At 43.1% G+C, this 19,850-nt stretch overlaps 1 protein-coding gene across 2 annotated transcripts in view; it reads right to left on the bottom strand.

Annotated features, from left to right (window-relative positions):
• LOC100049282 (retinoic acid receptor alpha) overlaps positions 1-19,850 on the bottom strand; it is a 177,805-nt gene that overhangs the window by 41,142 nt on the left and 116,813 nt on the right. The window contains exon 1 of one of the 2 annotated variants that reach the window (XM_011487935.3): positions 1,218-2,133. The exons of the other annotated variant lie outside the window; for it this stretch is intronic. Within the exon in view, the coding sequence (XP_011486237.1) occupies positions 1,218-1,395 (178 nt within the window). The 5' untranslated portion in view covers positions 1,396-2,133. Of the gene's footprint in view, positions 1-1,217; positions 2,134-19,850 lie in introns of those variants that run through there. 2 annotated transcript variants of the gene reach the window in all.

Here is a 19,850-nt window from a genome sequence, read left to right on the forward strand (position 1 = left end):
GGTAACGCCAGGGATGAAGCATTCATCTGGATTAACACTCTGCTACTTTAATGGGCCCAGAAGGCCATTTTAGGCCCGATTCACTTCAGTGGAGATCTCGCTTTTAATAGCAGGACCCTCTTGTAGACTTTTTTTTTGAGGGGGGGGACTGTTGATAAGCTGATAAAGCCAGATGTTTTGGAGCTTTTCTTGGGTTTTTGAGCTCGACTGGTTTGGATTTTGACCCAAGAAACCGAGAAGGAGAGGCGGTCTGATCCACATGATAACACAAACAGATAGATGTTTCTTCGACCAACCTCCGCGGGATGTGCATTCAATTTTTTATTACTTTCAAGTCCCAGACACACAATTCCCCCCACCACACACACACACAATTCCTCCTTTGAGCAAAACAATGTGGAGTCCAGGGATCAGAGGTCTTTTCCTAGGCCAAACCCCCACAGTCTCCCGCAGACGAGCTCACATGGTTTGAATCAATGCTGCCACAAGAGCTGAGGACCGGTGTGATGAACACCATCAAGCCCTCTGCGCTGAAACCACTTTTTAGGTGCTGCCGAACTTAAGAAATCCCGGTCTAAATTTCTCTTTGTTGCTTGTTCCTATAGACATAAAACGAGGAGGAAATTGGCCCATAAGAGCCTTTGGAGATTCCTGCCTTTTACGCTCCTCCAGCTATGAAAGACAACAGAAGTGTGTTGCATAAAGGCCTCCATGTGGTGCAGCTCCTTTGAGGGGAAAGAATGGATCTGGCCTCAGAGATGCTCTGCAATAAAACCCTCGCTGCAGTCAAAATAAACCCCTGTGGAAGTGCACCCAACAAATAAGACCCCAAACATTGCAATGCATTAAAGTCGGGAGTGGCAAATCCAACAAGAGCTGCAGAGAGGAACTCTGGAAGGAAAGTTTGAGCTGATTAGAGCTGGCGTTTCTTCCAAACATTGTTTGTATTAAGTGCATATTTCAGGAACGCCAAAGCCTCAGATTAAGGGGGCTTGGATCAGAGCGCAGCAGCCTGGCTGAGGTTTTCTCAGGAGGAAAACACAGACCTGCGCGCTGTTCTCAGACACAAGAAAGTGGGTCAAGTATATATATCGCAGCAGAGACGCGTGCTGATGGCGATAACGCGCAACGCCGCTCTGGTCTGGACAACATGTTGTAATCAAGCTGTGACACTTTCTGCGACGTTTGGAACGCGCGCATTTACGCACAACACCTACAGTGATTGGAGCCGTTCCAGTGCTGGTTCCTGATGGACGTGCTGTAGGGATGCGGCGCCCCGGGCACCAGTCCTTTCTCTGGGATCAAGCATCCTCTGCTCTGGTTGTAGTAATCCATCATTAAGAAGGGGTTCGGGCTGGGGTTCAGTCCCACAACGTCCACACTCTCGTACATCATACGCGGCAGGGAGGCGGCGGGGAAACCAGCGTTACCAGGAAAGCCGAGCGCGGACGCGCAGACAGACAGCCGAGCCTCGTCGGCTCGCCACCAGCGGAGGTAGAATGAGAGGGCCAGACGGGAGGGGAGGGGGGAACTGCATCAAAAATGAGGGAAAAGTGGTAGATCCGACCCCAGGGGGAGCATGGGGGCATTTGGCATCTTCTTATTGATCGGAAACCAAACAAGCGACGACCGTCTGGAGGAGCTTAATCCGCCGCGCTTCGCTTCAGATCGAGAAGAACAGCCCGCATTGTGTCCGTCCGACTCCGACCGAGCAGCAGAAACGGACAGAGCCCTGCAACTTCCCCGCTCACTCACACAACATGTGAGCCTCTATCCGGAGGGGAGGGGGCGGATCTGATCCGGGAAACCTCGATCTGGCCACGGACCCCTCGGGTGGGATGCTAAATCTCTCTGTCTGTGGAAATTCCGCCGAGTTGTCCTTTAGGGTCGGGCTGTCCCGTTAGCGCGCGCCGCGCCTGCGCTCCTGTGACCGGACGCTCCCGGCTGTGGTGCTGCGGGCCACCGGCGGCTCTCAGGTGTCAGAAGCTGCTCTCCATCCGGGTTCGGGGCGATGCGTGAGTCGGTGCGGGCAGAGAGGGCTGGATCGTTCCCGCAGCAAAGCGCGCCGCTGCCGTCTTCTGCAGAAATGTGACGAGGCGCAGCAGCTGAGGGCTTAGGCTCCGCCTCCCACGGGCTCTTTCTCTGCCCCCCCCTTCCGAGCGCCTTTCATGCGACGCCCCTCCCACTTTTAACCCTTTCGGAGACGTCACCACCCCTCTGTGACCGCGGAGGCTTTAAACAGAAACGCATTTGAGGACTTGATCAAGTTATATGAGCTAATTAATTAGTTTTTAGGATATTCACCCACAAGAATGCAAGCTCCATCCTCTTTTTCCTGGAAGTTTCTTCAACTTTTTTTTTTCTTTTTCAACAAGTTCAGGCTCCTCCCTCCATACAAATTGACCCCCATGCTCCTCACCCTCCGATTTTCCCCTCTCCCCCAACCTCCATCTCCCTAATTTGCCTAATGCTATGCTGCTGAACTTTTCCTGAACCCAGGGAAGAAGGCAGCCTCACCTCCTGGTGACCCACAGCCTGACTTGGATTTGTCTCTGTGGCTCGCTCTCATCCCACATTATTCGAGGTTTCCCACCTTGTACACCCGGAGTAACACCATTACACATTTCCTCAAGTGATGCCCAGAGAGGCGCCTCGCCACTAACACACAAAAAGAAACAAAAAGTGGAAAAGTCACCCCGTCACAGTGACTGACACTTTTCTCACAGCTTCCTTGCAGCTGGAGTGAAGCTTGTTGAGTCGCCGAGCTGCATCGGATTCCTCCAGAAATGATTAACCACTCCAACATTCTTATCATCCAGACGTGTAGCCGTGTCATGCATGAAGATCGACTCCTTGCCAATATAATTGCAACAGACCTGGAAAAGCGTGCTGTTTATCTTTTCAAAGCCAAGTGATGCGCAGAACCAACCAGCTAGTAACAGTCAAAACAAGTCAAACACTTCCTCAAGTGTCAAACTTTAATCTAAAACTCACAGCTGCTGACTTTGAGGTGTTTTTATTTGACTCTTTGCATTAAAATCTTGCATCAACCTTGATATTTTCACACTATACAAAAGGATGCGTTTTAAAAGAACTTTGTTTAGCTCCAGTATTTTACTGTCATCAAATTGCGATAAAATGGCGACTTAATGGGCTTCATTTGGTTGGAGCCGGAAGTAAGTCGATTTTTACGGAGGACGTCACGAGAGTCCAGTTCTCGTGAGCAGTCAATGCAGCTGTTACAACTAAACATATTCATTTAGTAACAGTTTGGGTTTGTAGTTTTTATTCAAGTTTCAAACCTTTCTTCAAACTTTCCGAATTTTTTTCAAGTTAAATTTTTCAAGTATGATCCTGATTTGACCCCATGCACATGAAGATCAAGTGCCAAAAAGTGAACTTAAATGACTAAATCCAAAAGAATTGTTACTCATCAGTTAGTGGAAGATAGAATGACCATGAAACCAACATTTCTCACACAGCCTTATAAAAACAAAAGGTTCCTGACGTGACAGAAAACACTGGACTCGTTTTCCCAGAGCTACGCCTTAATCTGCGCCCGACTGACCTGGCATAACAACACCCGCCTCCCTGCTGGCCCTCCACCTGAGCCAGCGGCCACAGCTGGGTCAGACCACTGCAGTTTTGGGGAACACTTATCAGCATGGAAACTGGCAGGGGGGCCTTTGCCTGCTCCGCCCCCGTGGACTGTGACACTTAATGCAGGCCTCAGTGTGTTTACCCTCCCTGATAAGAGCCAATCCACGGGCCATGGCAACCCGCAGGCTGCATTGATAGCCACGCATTCCTTGACGGGATTAACCCCTTTGAGTAACGGCTGTCAGAAAATGCTGATTTCCTGGGCTCCGTCTTCTTCTCTGAGGGGAGAGCATTCAACCTTAGGTGTGATTGCATGAGACAATCAAAGAGATAACAGAATGTTGACCATTACTTAGTAGAGCAGGGAGAAGTAACAGATTAAACCAATCTGCAGCCACATTTAGCTAAAAGAAAAATCTTCAGGTGCACCCAGTTGTATATAAAAAAGAAAAACTTTGATGTGACTCTGAATGCAGCACATGAATCCCATATTGTGGTCAAAACCAATCAGAGATAGTGAAAGGCACAGCTTCATCTCTGATTGGCCGGTGTACCGATATTCCTTCATTCATATAAACAGAGTAGTCCTTAGATGATGAGAGCAAAATAAGAGAGTGACTATTTTTGTTAAAAAGCCACTCCGATCATCTTTTGAACTGTTTTCAAAGCGTTCCCAGTGGTCTTTTAATTATGATGATGCAGTTTTTAGCCAAAATTTTAAAAAAAAATCTGTAAATTTCTAGGACAAAAGACACTGCAGAGCGGCAGAAGTTCATTAGAAATTCACAGCTGAGTTGTGGGCGGGACAGTTGGCACAGAGATACCCCTCCCCTTTTTCCATCCCCATTGCTGAGAGCTCTCTGTTTACAACCCCAACCTAATATTACTGGTGGAACACAACTAGCAATATTGAAGCTATCTAGCTATAAAGTTTAGGGCCAGATGTTAGCTTAGCCGAGGAAAACAAAGACTGACTGACTTTCCTGATTGAAAATGATTTGAATAAAGACATACTTAGAAATGCAATTTTAAGCATATTTTTCTCTATATATCCTAAACATACCACAAGAACACTTTAGAAACATCAAAACATAATTATCATCGAAGTTGGTCTTTCAGAATTTTCATGAATCGTCTGTAGTAAAATTTTAAAAATGTGATACCACTGGACATGTTTTACTTCGGTTCCACAGTGGTGCCACTTCCATTAGAAACAATTCTAACAAGTTCGAGACAGTCGTCTTTTACAGAAACCAGTTTGAGGTATAAGATGAATACATTTGAAAAGGCCTCCATATATGGTCAATGGATCAAATATTTTCAGAATAAACCAGCTTTTTCCTCAAATGAATATTCTTCTGACAGAAAAAGGCTAAATTGAGAAAGACAGACAGAAGTACCAACATAACCAGTAATGTCACATTTGGCGATATTCCTGTTTTTGATGATATAAAGCAGAGAATAATGCTGCTAAAAATGCAAATTGAAGGTCTGGAAAATGGAGTTGGTGATGTAATAAATGCTGTATTTGTCTTATTTTACTGACATGAAAGAATTTTACAACTGTTTTAATGGGAATTTCAGTGCAGAGAGTGAGGAAGGAAAAAACGATTGTGATGATTAAACCAAAATCGCATTTCTGGCTGATCATTTAATAATCTATTTTCAAGCATTAAGGTGCTAAATCTCTAACATATTCATGTCCAAAAAGGTGGTTCGACCAGTTTTCCTGCTCAGGTACAGTAAAGCTCAAGACATAACGCACTGTGTTTATTGTAAAAGACTGTGGGAAGATGATAGCTGGCAATAGTGCATTTGTGACTGGTTCATCAACATTTGGAGTTGAAACGCTGAAAAAGCTCTGCATCTATTCAAGACATTTCATGCTGCGATAAAGACCCTGCCCGAGTGTCCCCCCTCCATTTCAGCAGCAAATGGACAGCTATTCAAGAACAAAAAGTGTGCCGTTAAATGCAATGCAGCCAAAAAATGTGTGGGCGCTTCACTTTAATGCTGATGCGACCAAGAAGAAAAGGTTTGCCACATGGATGCAGAAAGTTAGCCTAAAGCTCTGATTTAAATTCAAAAAAACTTTTAATAATGTTTTAAACATAGCAGACAGAGTTGAAAAAACCTTGTGTATGCAAATTATTACCCAAAAGTCACCTTTCAATGTATCGAATCAGGGGTAAAAACGCTGTTTGCAGTTTTGCTGTGAATTATTATTGCTAACAAATTGTAGCAAAAACAAACAAAAAAAGACCTAAATTTTAGAGTATTTCAATATTCAAAACAAATATGCCCCCTTATTCTGAAATCATTTTCCACTGGTAAATAGAAAGCATAATTATTTCCGTTTGAGGGGGTCAAATTCAGATGCACAGATGGATTGATAGGGTTGTATTGTTATGGACACAATAGGGAGTAACAGGTGTTTTACATTCCTACTGTTGACCATGTTGTCACAGTTTTTTCCACAGGCCACCTAAAGCTCTGCTTGAACAACCGATTCCACTTCAAGAATTTGTATAACACAAAAAAATAAATCTAATCGATAGATTTATTGTTCAACCCTGCTTGATTTTGCACCACTGTCAGTGTTAAATGTGTACAGTGATACAGACGCCGCCTCGTACTGTAAAGTTCTCCACATTAACATTTGACATGCTACCATTTTGCCACCGGCTGGATTTTTGGTCAATGGATGTAATGTGTAATGTAATAGGTCAACCAGGAACAGCCCAATACTTCCAACCTCAATGTGAGCTTGCAGCCACCTATCATTTGAGCATAGTTTGGTCGATATGTCGATAGAAAAGCAGCACAGAGTCAGCAGGCCAGTGAAACGCAGCAGAGAGCAAAGGGCATGATAACCTTGCTTTGAAATGTCTCAGATATTCACACGTTTAGAGGAACCACTTGGCCTAAATTTGAGTGTATGTGTGCGACAAATACATGGGAACCTGGGAGAGTAAGAGCTGTCAGAGGTCTCTACTGCATCCTCTTGACAGCAAACACTGAGTGGAGCTGCAGCCACAAGAGGTTCAGACCACATTTACACAGCCGTCCAGGTGGCTTTACATGTTTCGGCATCAACAAGTGCCATGCTCCTGAGAACATGGAAAAGTACTTTGGAGTGGCAAAGTCAGAGAGAAAGAGATTGAGCTTCAATCCCTTAAGCTGTCGCTGAAAGTCAGGTCTCAGATGCGGACCGAAGGCTTTCAAGGGCATAAAGTCCAAGAAAAACGGTATTCCGACTGAGGGGAAAGAATTGTTGCGCAAGCAAAAAAAACTAATCGGAGGGATACCGGGCGTGGTAAACATGCAGTAGAGCTTCAAATGAGTGCAGAGGTGGAGAGGGAAAGGGGGGAGAGCCAAAGGAGGATTTTAGGAAGGAATTCAAAGAGTTTTATGGGCAAGGGTGGAAAAGAGATTGCTGCCTGGACCTTGATGGTGTCAAACTATTTTTACTGCCCCCACTCACCATCTCGCTCAGTCCAATCAGGGTTGTTAGAAGTAGTAAAAAAAAAAGTGCTTCCCTGGCCATTCCTTTCCAAAGGAGATGAGCTGACAGGTTAGAACAAACAATGGGGTTGTTTTGTCATCTGGATTATTGGGGATGATAAAAGGAGGAGGGAAAGACCGCTTTTTTCTTTTCTTTTTTTCCAACAGTGGAATCAACTGTGCTGGAGCAGACTGGTTTAGCAAAACAGTGATAATTTGAGTTCTGGGGAAAATCCACCAACATCTGCAATCAGCTGTCCTTTGACCCTTGTGTTCCTGCACTCTAGAGACATATTCCTTTTCCCCTCCGTGCTCCAAGTCAACTTCCTGCACAGTGTGCTCTTTATTGGAGTGGACAGCAAAATCAAAACACAATCAAACTATCTTAAAGTCAGCAGGGAAAAGTGCTAAGCTCTGGTTGCCTGCAGACACTTAAAAGAGAGAGAGAAAAAAAAAGGATCAGACCTGCTGTATCACTAGGACAACACTTTGTTTGGGTAAAAGCCATACCCTGACAAGATAAGGCCAGACATGTTCGAGTTGGAGTGGCCAGGGCCTAATTTTAGAGTTCCTGTCTGCCATAGTGGCTACTACAGGCATTCACAGCTACACCTCCCCCCAAGCACTCCTGCACATGTACCAGCAGATGGCTAATGCCCAGACGATAAAAGGAGCTGGGACAAGCCTCTGCAAAGCTTTCTATCTTTCTTAAATCTTCCCACCAACCTAATAAAGCAGCACAGCGGGGGGATAAAGGAAGAGATGTCAGGCAAGGAAGCACCGAAATGTGTCCTGATCGGAAAAGCAACAAACCCTGAGATAACGATTATGCTGCCCTGTCAGGCGGTGGGACAAAACATGTACACGTCAGCGGCATTATCCGACGACGGCGGCGACGATCAGTGCCATAATCCCTCTCCTGCGCCAGCCCCCCTTCCGTCCCACTTGCTACAAGCTGCCGACTTCCTCGTGCCATGATCACATTTCCCTCGAGTGCGTGCCTGTTTGCTTTCAAACCTACCTGAAAATCCACAGCCTGTGTGTAACCCCTCTATTCCTTTTACTGCCTTTAGAGTTTCTGGGCTTATTTGCACAGCTGGTTTTGGACAGCCTGTACAGACAGCACCAGCCAAACCCAACAACTGTGTTCCCCAATAGACAGCCAAAGTGTAATGAGGGCCCGACCCTTCCATGTGAGAACAAGTGCTAGTTATCGATGCACACAGCACTACATCCAACTCCGTCCGTCAATCTAATGGATAAACAACAAACCAGAACCTCAAGTTAAACTGTGGTATGGATCACATTGGTTTTCCCTCTCCTCTGTGTTTGCCTGTGTGGCTGCATGGGTCTCGGTCAAGGCACCCTCTGATCATTATCCATTTAATGTCCTTGCGACAGCAGATACCAGCCTCTATGGTACGGGTCTATATCTGCCCATAAAGCCTTTTATTGTTTGGCCAAGCTTTATGGCGGCCGTAACCTGGTTTTCTCATTTTTTATGGGGGCCTTCAGTATATCATTAAAGTGGGGGACAAAGCTGCCCACCATCGGTGTTTACGAAAGTATGGCCAACCTATAAATCCATCGAGGCCAGCGGCATTCTGGAAATACCTCAGCAGTCGGAGAAGAAAAAGAAAGAGGAGGAGGGAGGAGACGCAGCTTATTGTCAAGCCTGAAACAGTCCTTCCTCTACAGCCTTCCGTTAGAGACCATCTCCTCAATGATTATTGGGCCTACATGTTCTTTTGCAATGACTCCATCACTCAGCAAATCAAGAGAAAATTGCAATGGATGTTACCCTGGAGGAACAGTATCCCAATATCTATCATGCAGGACTTAAAATGGCCCCCATTAGCTGTCAGATACAGGGAGGCACTTAGTACATACAGATGGACACAAAGAAAATTCTAGTGGGGGGAAAAAGGGACATAAAAAGTGGCAGCTTTATAAAAAACTGTTCTGGGGGAACATCTACTTGGAGCACCTCTAAAAGTCAATGTACCTTGAAGACCCACTCCAATAGAAAACATATTTTTGGTGTTTAATGAAGAAAATTAGGCTTAAAATTGCATTTCTGAGTATTTTGTATATTCAAATCATTGTGAATCAGGAGCAGATGGATATACGCTCCTGATTCACTGAAATCTGGATCAAAGCTGTATGACTGGATAGCTCCAATATTGCTTGCTATTTTTATTGCACCACTAATGTTAGCTTGGGGATGTGAGAGGCTGTAAGATAGCTTGTGGGCGACAAAAGGATGATGGAAAGTAGGTAAGGGCAGGCACACACACCGCGCCAACAGTCTTACCAGCAACTCAGAGGTTAAATTCTAAAAATCTCTTGCCGTTTTGCAGCAATTATGTCCTAGAAGACGACATAGGATTTTTTATTTCGGCTAAAAATGGCATAATCATAAATGAAACCACTGGGAATGCTTTTGAAATAAATAAGAACATAATCAGAGTGGAATTTGAACCCTTTAATACTGGATTAAAGCTCTAGTGTTGACACTTTTTCGACAACCGTTGGGTTCTTCAAACGCTAACGCAATGATTGTAATTCTAGCAAATTCTGAAACGGATCAAAGCAGAATGTAAATCAACGGATCCATCGTTGCGTCAATGTGCAATACTTTATGTTCATTTAGTGTTGCACATTGGTGCAAAGCCGTGTCATAATCAGCTGAATGATTCAAACAGTTAAAGATTTGCAATATGTCACAGTGCGTATGTTATGTAGGAGTCACTGGCAACATGTCTGGTATTAAAGGGTTAAGTTATCTTTGCTGAGAAAGTCCTAATTTCAAATTGATTTCTGGTACTTGAATTATTAAAAACTGGTCAGACGGACATTATGAGATGCTTGAATGTGTCTGTTTAAGTTGTATTTTAACATTCACAGAGAATATCTCTGAAGTTTATTATGCAATGCATTTTAATAAAAGATGACGGGGGTAAAAAATCCTCCACTGAGACAGCTCAAGCAAAATCTTTTTTCAAATTGGAAGGACATTTCTTCATTAACTCTCTTTTTCTTCTGCTTTTTGCACATGTCATGGCTTCCTATTAACATGAATGGCCCTAAACCAAGACATTAATTAATGACCTAGCAGATAAAACAGTTAGAAGCCATCATGGAGGCATTGCACAGGGAGAGTGATGAATGAGATGAACTCCTGCTGGGGAGAACAGAGGGACACAATGAGAGGGAGAAGCAAAACTGTGTCTTTATCTCAAAAGATTTGAAGCTTTTGATTTTGCCTTTTGCGATGATTTAAAGCATTTCATCTTCTTCCAATTGCCATTGCTCTCTTTGCTATCTGAAGAGCTAAGTGGAGCAAATGTGCTGTTTTCTATTCAGAGGTGTGATGCTTAAAGCGATCTGAAAGAAAAGTGTGTGTGTGTGTGTGTGTGTGTGTGAGTGGGTATGCTTTAAGTGGATTGTGGATTGTCCTCAGTTTTGTGCCCAACCCAAAACATAACACTTTCACGAGTGACCTCCACTTAAGTGGTGCCCCTAACACCAGCGCCAGGCAGGGCACAGCAGTTGTTGTGCTTGTTGCACAAAGACTAAACGTGTGGTGTGCACGTGTTTGTGTGTGCGTGTGTGTGTGTGTGGGGGAAGCGGGGGTTTCTGTAATACAGCTCTAATCCTGCTTTGTTCTGCTGTAATAGTGACTGCTCTCCTTTCAGCATGTCCACCTGCTTTATACCGACTTCCATGTTTTACGCTCCTGCAGGTTTGAATCTTAAAATGGGAAGTTTTCAAAAGTGCAGAGCTGGTTTAGATGTTAATGAAAAAATGTGAAATCTCTTGCTTAGCCAGCAGGTTTTAGGCGGGGGGGGGACAACAAAAGCCCTTGGGAGAGCAACAGACTGCGACGGCTTGGAGTATGACAAATGCCTCTGCCACCACTGTGGCCCCTGTTGCTCTGCATTTTACATGGAGGTAAGGAGAGGCTCCTGCACTATTCTACCATGGAGAAGGAAGTAGGGTTATTGGAATGGATGTCTGTGGGATGGGAATAGAGAGCAGCTTTTTTAACTCTTGGACCTGGGCTATTTGGTTTGGACCAAAGTTTGTTTCCATGAACAAACCCCTTCACCTGGACCGTTGTGAGAGTGTCATACTTAGGCTTGGAGCGAACAACAGAACTCTGGTCCATTTACATACAAACATCTTATGCTACGTTCCCACCGGGCTTGTGTCGCACATTCGAGTATGCACTGAATGCAGGTTCTTGGACATTCTGTTGGTAGAGGTCTTGTGCGAAATGTTGAAGCGATGCAAATCTTGCTCCAGACTTTTTCTTCCACAGCTCTATTCCGGTATATTAAAGACTTGGCCGGCCAGGCACAAACTCCAATTATTTATTTCTTCTCCATGGTCAATTTTCAATCAGTTGTCCCTTCTATGAATTAAAAAGAACACTACCCATGCATTACTACCAAATCAAAGTCCCTGATTGGTCAAAGTTCAACTGGTTTAACTTGCATGAACGTGTACGTTTTGAATGTGGAAGCCCCAATACATTATCTAAGAGCAGAAGGGATGTAAACACAACACGAGTGAAAATCCAGTTTAGATTAAAAACTATTTGGGAAACTCCCCCTCTGGTCAGTGTTGCCTGATACACATAAGATACACGACCAGGCGTGTGGGATGTACTACTCCCATTTGTTCTCAATAGTGCAGTGTAAATGCACTTTCCATACCACAAAATGGGGAAGAAGTGCCCTTATTGCTCACTACAGAGCTCAACTCCAAGTCTAGAGTATGTTGGTGTAAATATAAATGACTTGAGGAAGATAATTCAATCAAAATCCAGTCCTCAAGGTCAAGAAAGGAAATCTGAGAGCTGAGGTTAACATAAAACAATTATTTATTACAAACAGTACAGCAGCATGGTGCATTTTTTTCTACTGTTCAAATTTAGTCCCAGGCGGCACAAAAGATGCTCTAAGCTAACCAATCTCAGTCAAGTAAAAAAGACTTGGAACTCAGAAGTTTTACCAATATCCTCTCAAATTGGAGGATTTCATTAAGGCAAAGAAGAGAGAGAGTTTTTTCAAAAATGCTGTCGCTTTGGACTAATGGCTGGCCATCACAATGGTTCTCCGAGCCATCTGTGTTGTGAACCCTCAGATGGGATGGGGGGGGGGGGGGGGATCTCAGAAAGTAAGTAAATAGGCCGAGACAAAACGTGAAAGCCACAGAGGAGCACATCATTATGAGGATGCATCTTGCTATTCTCTGCATGATACCAGAAGAGGAGGAGGGGTGATACATGAAAAAGAGGCCTGATAATATTTAACCAACAGAGCTCCATCATTAATCTGGATCATCACCCCCCCACACATCATCAGTCCTTTTGCTCTGCTCCAGGCTCATTGTCATTCTGACTATGGCTTCTTTTCAGTCTTTATTCAATATTTTTGAGCTATTGTTCCACCTTACATGCCCCCCCTGAACTACATTACTTTTCCCACTCAGTGCAGAAAGAAAAGGGGGCAAGAGCCGAAAGAGACACAATATGTTATGGTGTCAGGGGCAACAAAAACAGCAGCCAGCCATGTCAAAAGTCTGGGTTGCTCATGCAAACTCCAGGCAAAGAGCATGGCTCAGATTCCTCCCTCGTATGCGCATGCAGGCGGTTTTTTATCTCCTCCTAACGCACACACACACACACACACACACACACACACATACACACAAAAACACGCACACTTGCAGTGACCTGGCGGGCTCTGCTGGGCTCTTTGAATGAAAAAGAGAAGTCATTTATCCGACTCATCTTTGTTGCACCTCGCAGCATCTTTTAAAAACACTCTTTATTCCTCGCTAAGGCTAAAGCTGCACCTCACTGACAGCATGATGGAGAGCACCGTTCTGCCTCCTTTTCTTCCACCTCCCTCCTTCCTCCGTCTCTGGAGCTTCTTCTGTCTTCTCTTCCCGGCAGCTAACAACTCTTGCAAAAAATAAAAACAGAGGATAGGCTTGAATGGCGATCTAAGAGCGCAGAGGTGTGTGCCGGCATGGGCTCTTGTCTGCAAGATTATATAAGATCATTTGGCACTATGTCAGTATTTGCATAATTATTTGGGAGGGGGGAGGGAGAACACAAACCTGTGGAGATTGCATCTTTCATTATTAATCATTAAAGTTTTTTTTTTTTTTTTGCTAAACCACCCTCAGCTGTGTGAGCAGAGACTAAAATACTTCCAAAGCTTTATCGGCTCATCTAATATCTGGCTTATGCTCCGCCCTCGGGAACGCGCGTTCCAGTGCCTCTTCCAACTAAAGGTTTAAGTAAACGCTCGATTCTGCACATTTCAGGCTTGTGCGTTCAAAACTTTCGTGTTCATGCGTTGCTTTGCAAGTTTTTATGACCGTTTTCGGGCTTTTTGTGCAAAACGTGCGTTAAACGTTAAATCAGCTGAACTTTGACCTATCAGGGACTCCGATTTAGTAGTTATGTAGGGGTAGTGTCCTTCTTAATTCATGGAAGTGCCAACGGATGGAAAATTTATCAGGAAGGAAAAAATACATAATTGCAATTCTTTACAAGATTTGCACCATGTGGACATTTAGGACCAAGCCTCCTCCAACTGTAGGTACAGGCATTAGAACCGGGGGATAAACGTATTTAAAGACCCACTTCAATCAATTTTTGAGCCATTTTGAAAGCGTTCAAAGTGTAGCAAACTGAAAAAAAACCCCAGATGTTTTCCAAGCCATAGTTTCTGCAGAGCAACAGTGGGTCATCAGAAATTTCCATTGGGGGCAGGACTGTTAGCATAAAGAACCCCCCCCCCCTGTTTCCCTGTTGCATTTAATAGTTTAATAATTAATAAAGAAATACTCAAATATATCATCAGAAAAATGCCACTAAAACATGTTAAAAAACAAAACTTTTAATCAGAGTGGGTCTTTGAAGACTAGAAAACTTCATCAAAGCAGGAGAATAAATGTGCAATCACACTCATGAGCACATTTCAGTCAGCATCTCCCCCGTCTAGACAGTTGAGATGTCGGCCCGCTTGCTCTGTGTGTTTGGACAGTGAAATAGTTTCTATGCAACCAAGCAGACATCAACATTCACACCTCCAACCAACTTGGAAAAAAAAAGCCCTCCTCTTTCCAGCTCCCCTCTTTTCAATCCGTTCTGCAAAATTCCTCCAAACCAGAACCACATCCCTTTTTTTTTCAATTCTGATTCAAGATTTAAGAAGGCAAAAACAACACAGACTCCTGTCAGTCTTACTTGTTCCATTTTGCATAGAAAGAACTCCAAATAAAACAATAAATCATACAGCAGACTATGATGCAGCGGTAAGGCCCCAGATGTGATGCTTGAGTGATGCAACCCCTTCTACATTAGAAGCACTTTGGTGGAGGAGAAGTGGGACAGGGGGTTTAATGGCTCAGAGATGCAAGAGTCTGGATCTAAGCCTCCTGTGAGTGCTGGCTCTAATCCAAGCAAACATCTGTGATGGGAGGTGCCGATCCAACAGGCCCCTCCTCCCAAATCCCAGCATTCCTCTGCCTTCTACAGCTCAACTAAATTCCTGATGAATTGTCCAACAAAAAGGGAGTGGACGGGTCTGATCTCAAGCATTACAGTGAAACTCGAGAATTGGAACAGCCTTGACACATAACTGGAAAGTACAGAAGTAGGGGTTCTGCACTTCCTTTAGTTGCTGCAATGTGGTGATTGAGCGGCAACAGTTGCCAAGTGGATTGAATCAGCAGGTTTGATCCGAGCATACACCTGAAGTTCTAATAGAGCCGATCCTCACCGCCTCACTGCTCACACCCGGAACACCTCTGCATTTGCAAGTAATGGTTTAAAAGCCGACAAAAATAAAACATGTGCTTTTTCCAAAACCTGCAGAATTGTATAAAGATATTTACTGTTGCCAGCAAACGTTTTAATAAAATAAAATGCATATTTATAGGTTTGAGAGATTTTCTAGTACAAGTAAGAAACTGGGGGTGCATAATTCATAAAGGACAGAAGTGACAGTTAACAAGAGTGTGTCACAGGACAGCAATGTTTTATCCATCCATCCATCCTTCCTTCCGTCCATCCATGCAATTTTTCCGCCTCGCTCTGCTGTCGGGAGTTCAGATAAAGGATAATGGATCTGTTGACATTCACCCGTTCGGATAAAAAAATCCTCATAAAGCGGCAGATGCGGCACTAGAAAATGTAACGTGCCTCGTGAATTAAACAGTGAGTCTGTATGAAAGGGCTGTTATTTAAAGGGTTATATCAAAGTGCAGCTCAGAGTAATGGTTTTTTTTAATTTACTTTTCATCCCTTCATCACTAGAATATACAGCGGAAGTCAGTTGAGCAATAAAAAACTTGTTTTTTACAGTTTTCTGTCAGCAGCGGGAGGAAGGTGTGCTAAAACAATGTTGATGTTGTCAAAGCGCAAGTTGTTTCTGTTCAGTTTTCCCGAGTTTGAGAGGAAGAGCGCGCTTCACCTTGGCTTCATGTGATGGAAGCAAGTTTTCTTATGAGCTGCACTGCTTTGCTGCTCTGGTTTATTTTTGAATGTTGCTAAAAGTTCTCAAGGCTGCTTGTTTATTTTTGTTTACCGTGGTGTAATAGTACAAAAAAAGTTATATATTTTTTACATTTTGCCGGCAGGAGCTCCTTATTCCAATTTTTTTACTTTACAATATTTGTTTAGATCCTCACATGACATAAATTGGTCAGATCTCTATAGAAAACTTCATGTAAATAGTCGGCAGACTCCGCAACGTTTGATAGTCTTGCACATTTTAAATAAACTTATTCCACAATACTATTAGATCGTTATTTTCAAGGGTCTAAGCAATGAATTTGATTGGTATATTCATATCAAACAAAGGTTGGGGTTGTCTGGGCCCATGGGGGGTCATACGGAGCAAACACCCACTCTTATCATCTTTTAAACTATTTTTAAAGTGTTACCAGTGGTCTTTTAGTTGCGCTTATGTCATTTTTAGTCCAAATTGCAAAAAAAATAAAATAAAAATAACCTTGGGCAACGTTTTAGCAGAGCAGAAGGAGTTTTTTAGAAATTCTCCTCCGAGTTGTGGGCAGGACCGTTGGTGAAGAGCAACCCCGCCCCCACTCCCCTCCCCGTTGGTGAGAGCTCGAAGCAGGGAGGTTGCGGCCCACCCAGCGTATTTTTCTATCAAAAACATGCTCTTTTCCAAACTGAATGTTTTTCTTCTGCTTCTGATTCACAACGATTTGAATAAAGAAATACTCAGAAATACAATTTTAAGTTTTTCTTTAAATATGTCCTCCATCATCAGAAAAATGCCACAAAAAACATGGTAAAAGCCCCATTTTCATTGGAGTGGGTCTTTAAAGGGAGCACAGGTGTGTGTTGCTTGAGGATTGTCAGGGAAATGGGACGTTGTTGTGTGCGTGGTGAGTTTTGTGAAGTAATTACAAGGCTAATGTAAGTTGCACCCACTTCTGGCGGCGCATGGGTGATGCTGTTGCATGGCGCCCTTACAGAACCCTGTACTCGTTCGTAAAGTGTGAGTAATAGTCCAAGGGGTATGCACATGATACACAAGAACATTTCTCCCACTTAACCATTTCTTTCTTTTGCATGTTGTATAAGTGTACGCTCCAATCTGTCACTCGCAGTATGCATATAAAAAAAAGGAAGCATGAATATTTTCGAGGTGTACGATCCTAAAGATTTTGTGTGCCTCGTACAGGTTTACCCATTTTTCACCAGCAGACAGCCCGGATCCACCCTTAAGGGGAGTTCTTACTAATTTTCCCCAAACTGGCACTCCTCTTTCAACATGCAATATTGTAACATTTTCAATTAAATCCTAACAGTTTTTCTACTTTCCTGCACTTTAACAACATATGACGTCAAAAAGAGATCTTTTTTTTTTTGCAAATTGCATAATTCGAATTCCAATGCATTCCTGTGACTCCACTTTCACTCTCACTCTGACTTAAAGCCCTGCAGGCATGGCGCTGAGGCTTCTGCCAGACTACACCTCAGACTTTACCTGTCAGCTGCAGCCAGTTATTCAGAGTTCTGCAGGCAGAGCTCAAAGTAATGATCATAATTTATGTCAGAGAAGCATCCGGCGAGTAACGACGGCCAGAAATGCAGCGACTCCTGAGACTGCCTGTCACGGCCGCAGCTGACCTTCTGTGAGGTGTTACCAACCCAGAGTGGTGTGTGTGTGTGTGTGTGTGTGTGTGTGTGCGGTTCGTATCTGAACCCACAACTGCTATTCGAAATTTGTGGAAAAGGTTAGCAAAGGTAGCGCAGCAAATCCCACCATCAGCAGCATGCAGGTGCGCGATCATTCCAGCAAAAAGAGGACAATGGGAGCATGTCGTCTCTATCGCTGCCTCTGTGTGCCAAAAAGCCACTCATCTGGCAAAAGAGCTGACATGGACACATCATCCTGTGGCTTTTTTTTTTTTTGTCCAAAGACAAACTCCACCACATGGCACCGACCAAAGTGGCAATCAGGCTGAACTGCACAAAACCTCATTTTGAGGCTTGATTTTAAAAATGTGCCTTTTGTATTGTCTCAATTACATTGTAATCATTTAGTTCAAGTCTTTTAGATAAAGCTAAACAGTTTATAAAAACAGCTTTTATAACAAAGAAAGGAATTACTATTCGAAACAAATCAGAGGCGTTTCAACTGACATCTATTCAAAAGCTGCTTTCAACAGAAAACAACACCCACTCCTCTGTCAGCGTGATGAAAAATTCAACAGAAGGGAAGTAAAAAAACATCCAAACAAAATGTAGAAACGATCAAATTAATCAACAAAGTCCTTGAGAAAATACATTGCAAAAGCAGTTCCTCTGAGAGTGCATGAGAATAGAAACAGGTCCTTCTGTGAGCTCTCTGGATTTCTTAAGTATTGTGACAGCACAGACCAAGATCACACAGGAAGGTATCACCCCCCCCCCCCTCTCTCTGTTACATAATATTCCACACCTTGAAATTTGGGAAAGAAAATTGTTTAAAATGTAATAAAATCAATGAAAAGGGTGGCATGTGGAGGGGACTAAATCCACGATCATCTTCTCTTTAAAGAGCAGAATCTTTCCGAAAAACCTTTTAAAAATAAATAAATAAAATTCTTTGGTCAAGTAATAAAAAAATATTTTGATTATATTCAGTTTAAATATGCACAATATTTACTGGTTCAACAGATTTAAACAAGGTTCAGTCACTGTAGAAACTATAAAAACATATAATAGTTTTCTACTGACTGACAATCACTGACTTTCAAATTGAAGCTAATTTAAAAATGTATTTGGAGTCAGGGCAGTTCATAAAGTCACCACTAGGGGTTTTTTGCATGAGCAAATCAGCACCTATTCACTCCACATTCAAGTATTTCACACAGCACAAATAAACTGTAATTACTGCCTAGTTTTCAAAAGTAATTTTTTGCATCTTCAAATAAAGTTTATATTCAAGATCAAATCTGCAGAAAAAAATAGGGGCGTGGCCTTTTGACTGCCAGGTAAATGGCAAATGGAACATACTTATGTGGCACCTTGCTTTAACCCTTTAACACTGGAGATGTCACTGGCAATGACACCTTAATAACACAAAATCTTGGGAATATCGTAACTTTTTTACTTCTACGCAATTAACGATAATTAGCTGATTCCAACGCAGACAAAAGTTTTTTTTTTTAGGCTTTGCACAGATATTCAGCACATTTCTAACAAAGTGTTGCATAGTAACGTAACAGCTTCTGAATCCATTGGAAGGACGTAAATTGCGTATACGCAGTTGAAGAGTTATGGTAGTCTAAAGAATGTAAAAACGCTAAATCTCTGGGGGTAAACGGTTAAAGCTCAAAGCACTTCCATGTCCCATTTACCCATGCAGACACATTCATGCCTTGCATGGATCCAACCTCTAACCGGTTACAGTCGCTCTGGTAGGCGAGCATTACCTCCTTTGGGTTATAGTTAGACCAATGGGCATGTTCCTGGACCTGCTTCTGCTCAAACCAGCCTTTTGCCCATTTTTGGGGGCAGCCAGAGCTGGGCATCGTCTCTGTTAACAGTTTACTGTGCAGAGGCATTGGCGCTTATGACCATTAAAAAGCATTTTTAATGCAATGACTTTCCATGTGTCCTCTCTACCACAGACTGGCACACATGACAGCGATAGTCATAGTAGCAGCAGACCAAATGCTAGTCAGGTTGTGCTTAGAGCTTCACCAGCAAGCCATCTCCAGACCAATGGCTATCTAAATGGACAGCTAAATCGACTAGTGTTTTTAAATAGTTGAAAAATAGGAGAAAAACACTTCAGTGAAGGCTAACAAGAACTATGTTGGCATGGGAACAAACGCAATCATGAAATTGTTTGACCAAGGAAAAAAAACACATCAATTTTCGTGGAAATGAACATTTAATTCTAAGAAATGAACAAAACAAAAATGAGAGGGTCGTAATAACAGACAAAGCAAAAGAAAACACAAGTACTGCTCTTGTGCCGTCATCAAGCTCTACCATGTTAGCTTTTATCCGAGTTGCAGAGAAAGGATGGATCAGAGAAAAACATGCTGTAGAACAGAGAATTTTTTCCTCTAATTGGTTTGTTGGAAATATTCTCAAAATGCAAGTCCAAATGTTGCTTCATGGGGAAAATTAACGATTGTGCCTCGTTTAGCCTGCATCTGTGGGCATATCTGCTTGCTTCAACACATAATTTCCT

The sequence above is a fragment of the Oryzias latipes genome, chromosome 19 (genome assembly GCF_002234675.1).
Source record: "Oryzias latipes chromosome 19, ASM223467v1".
NCBI lineage: Eukaryota > Metazoa > Chordata > Actinopteri > Beloniformes > Adrianichthyidae > Oryzias > Oryzias latipes.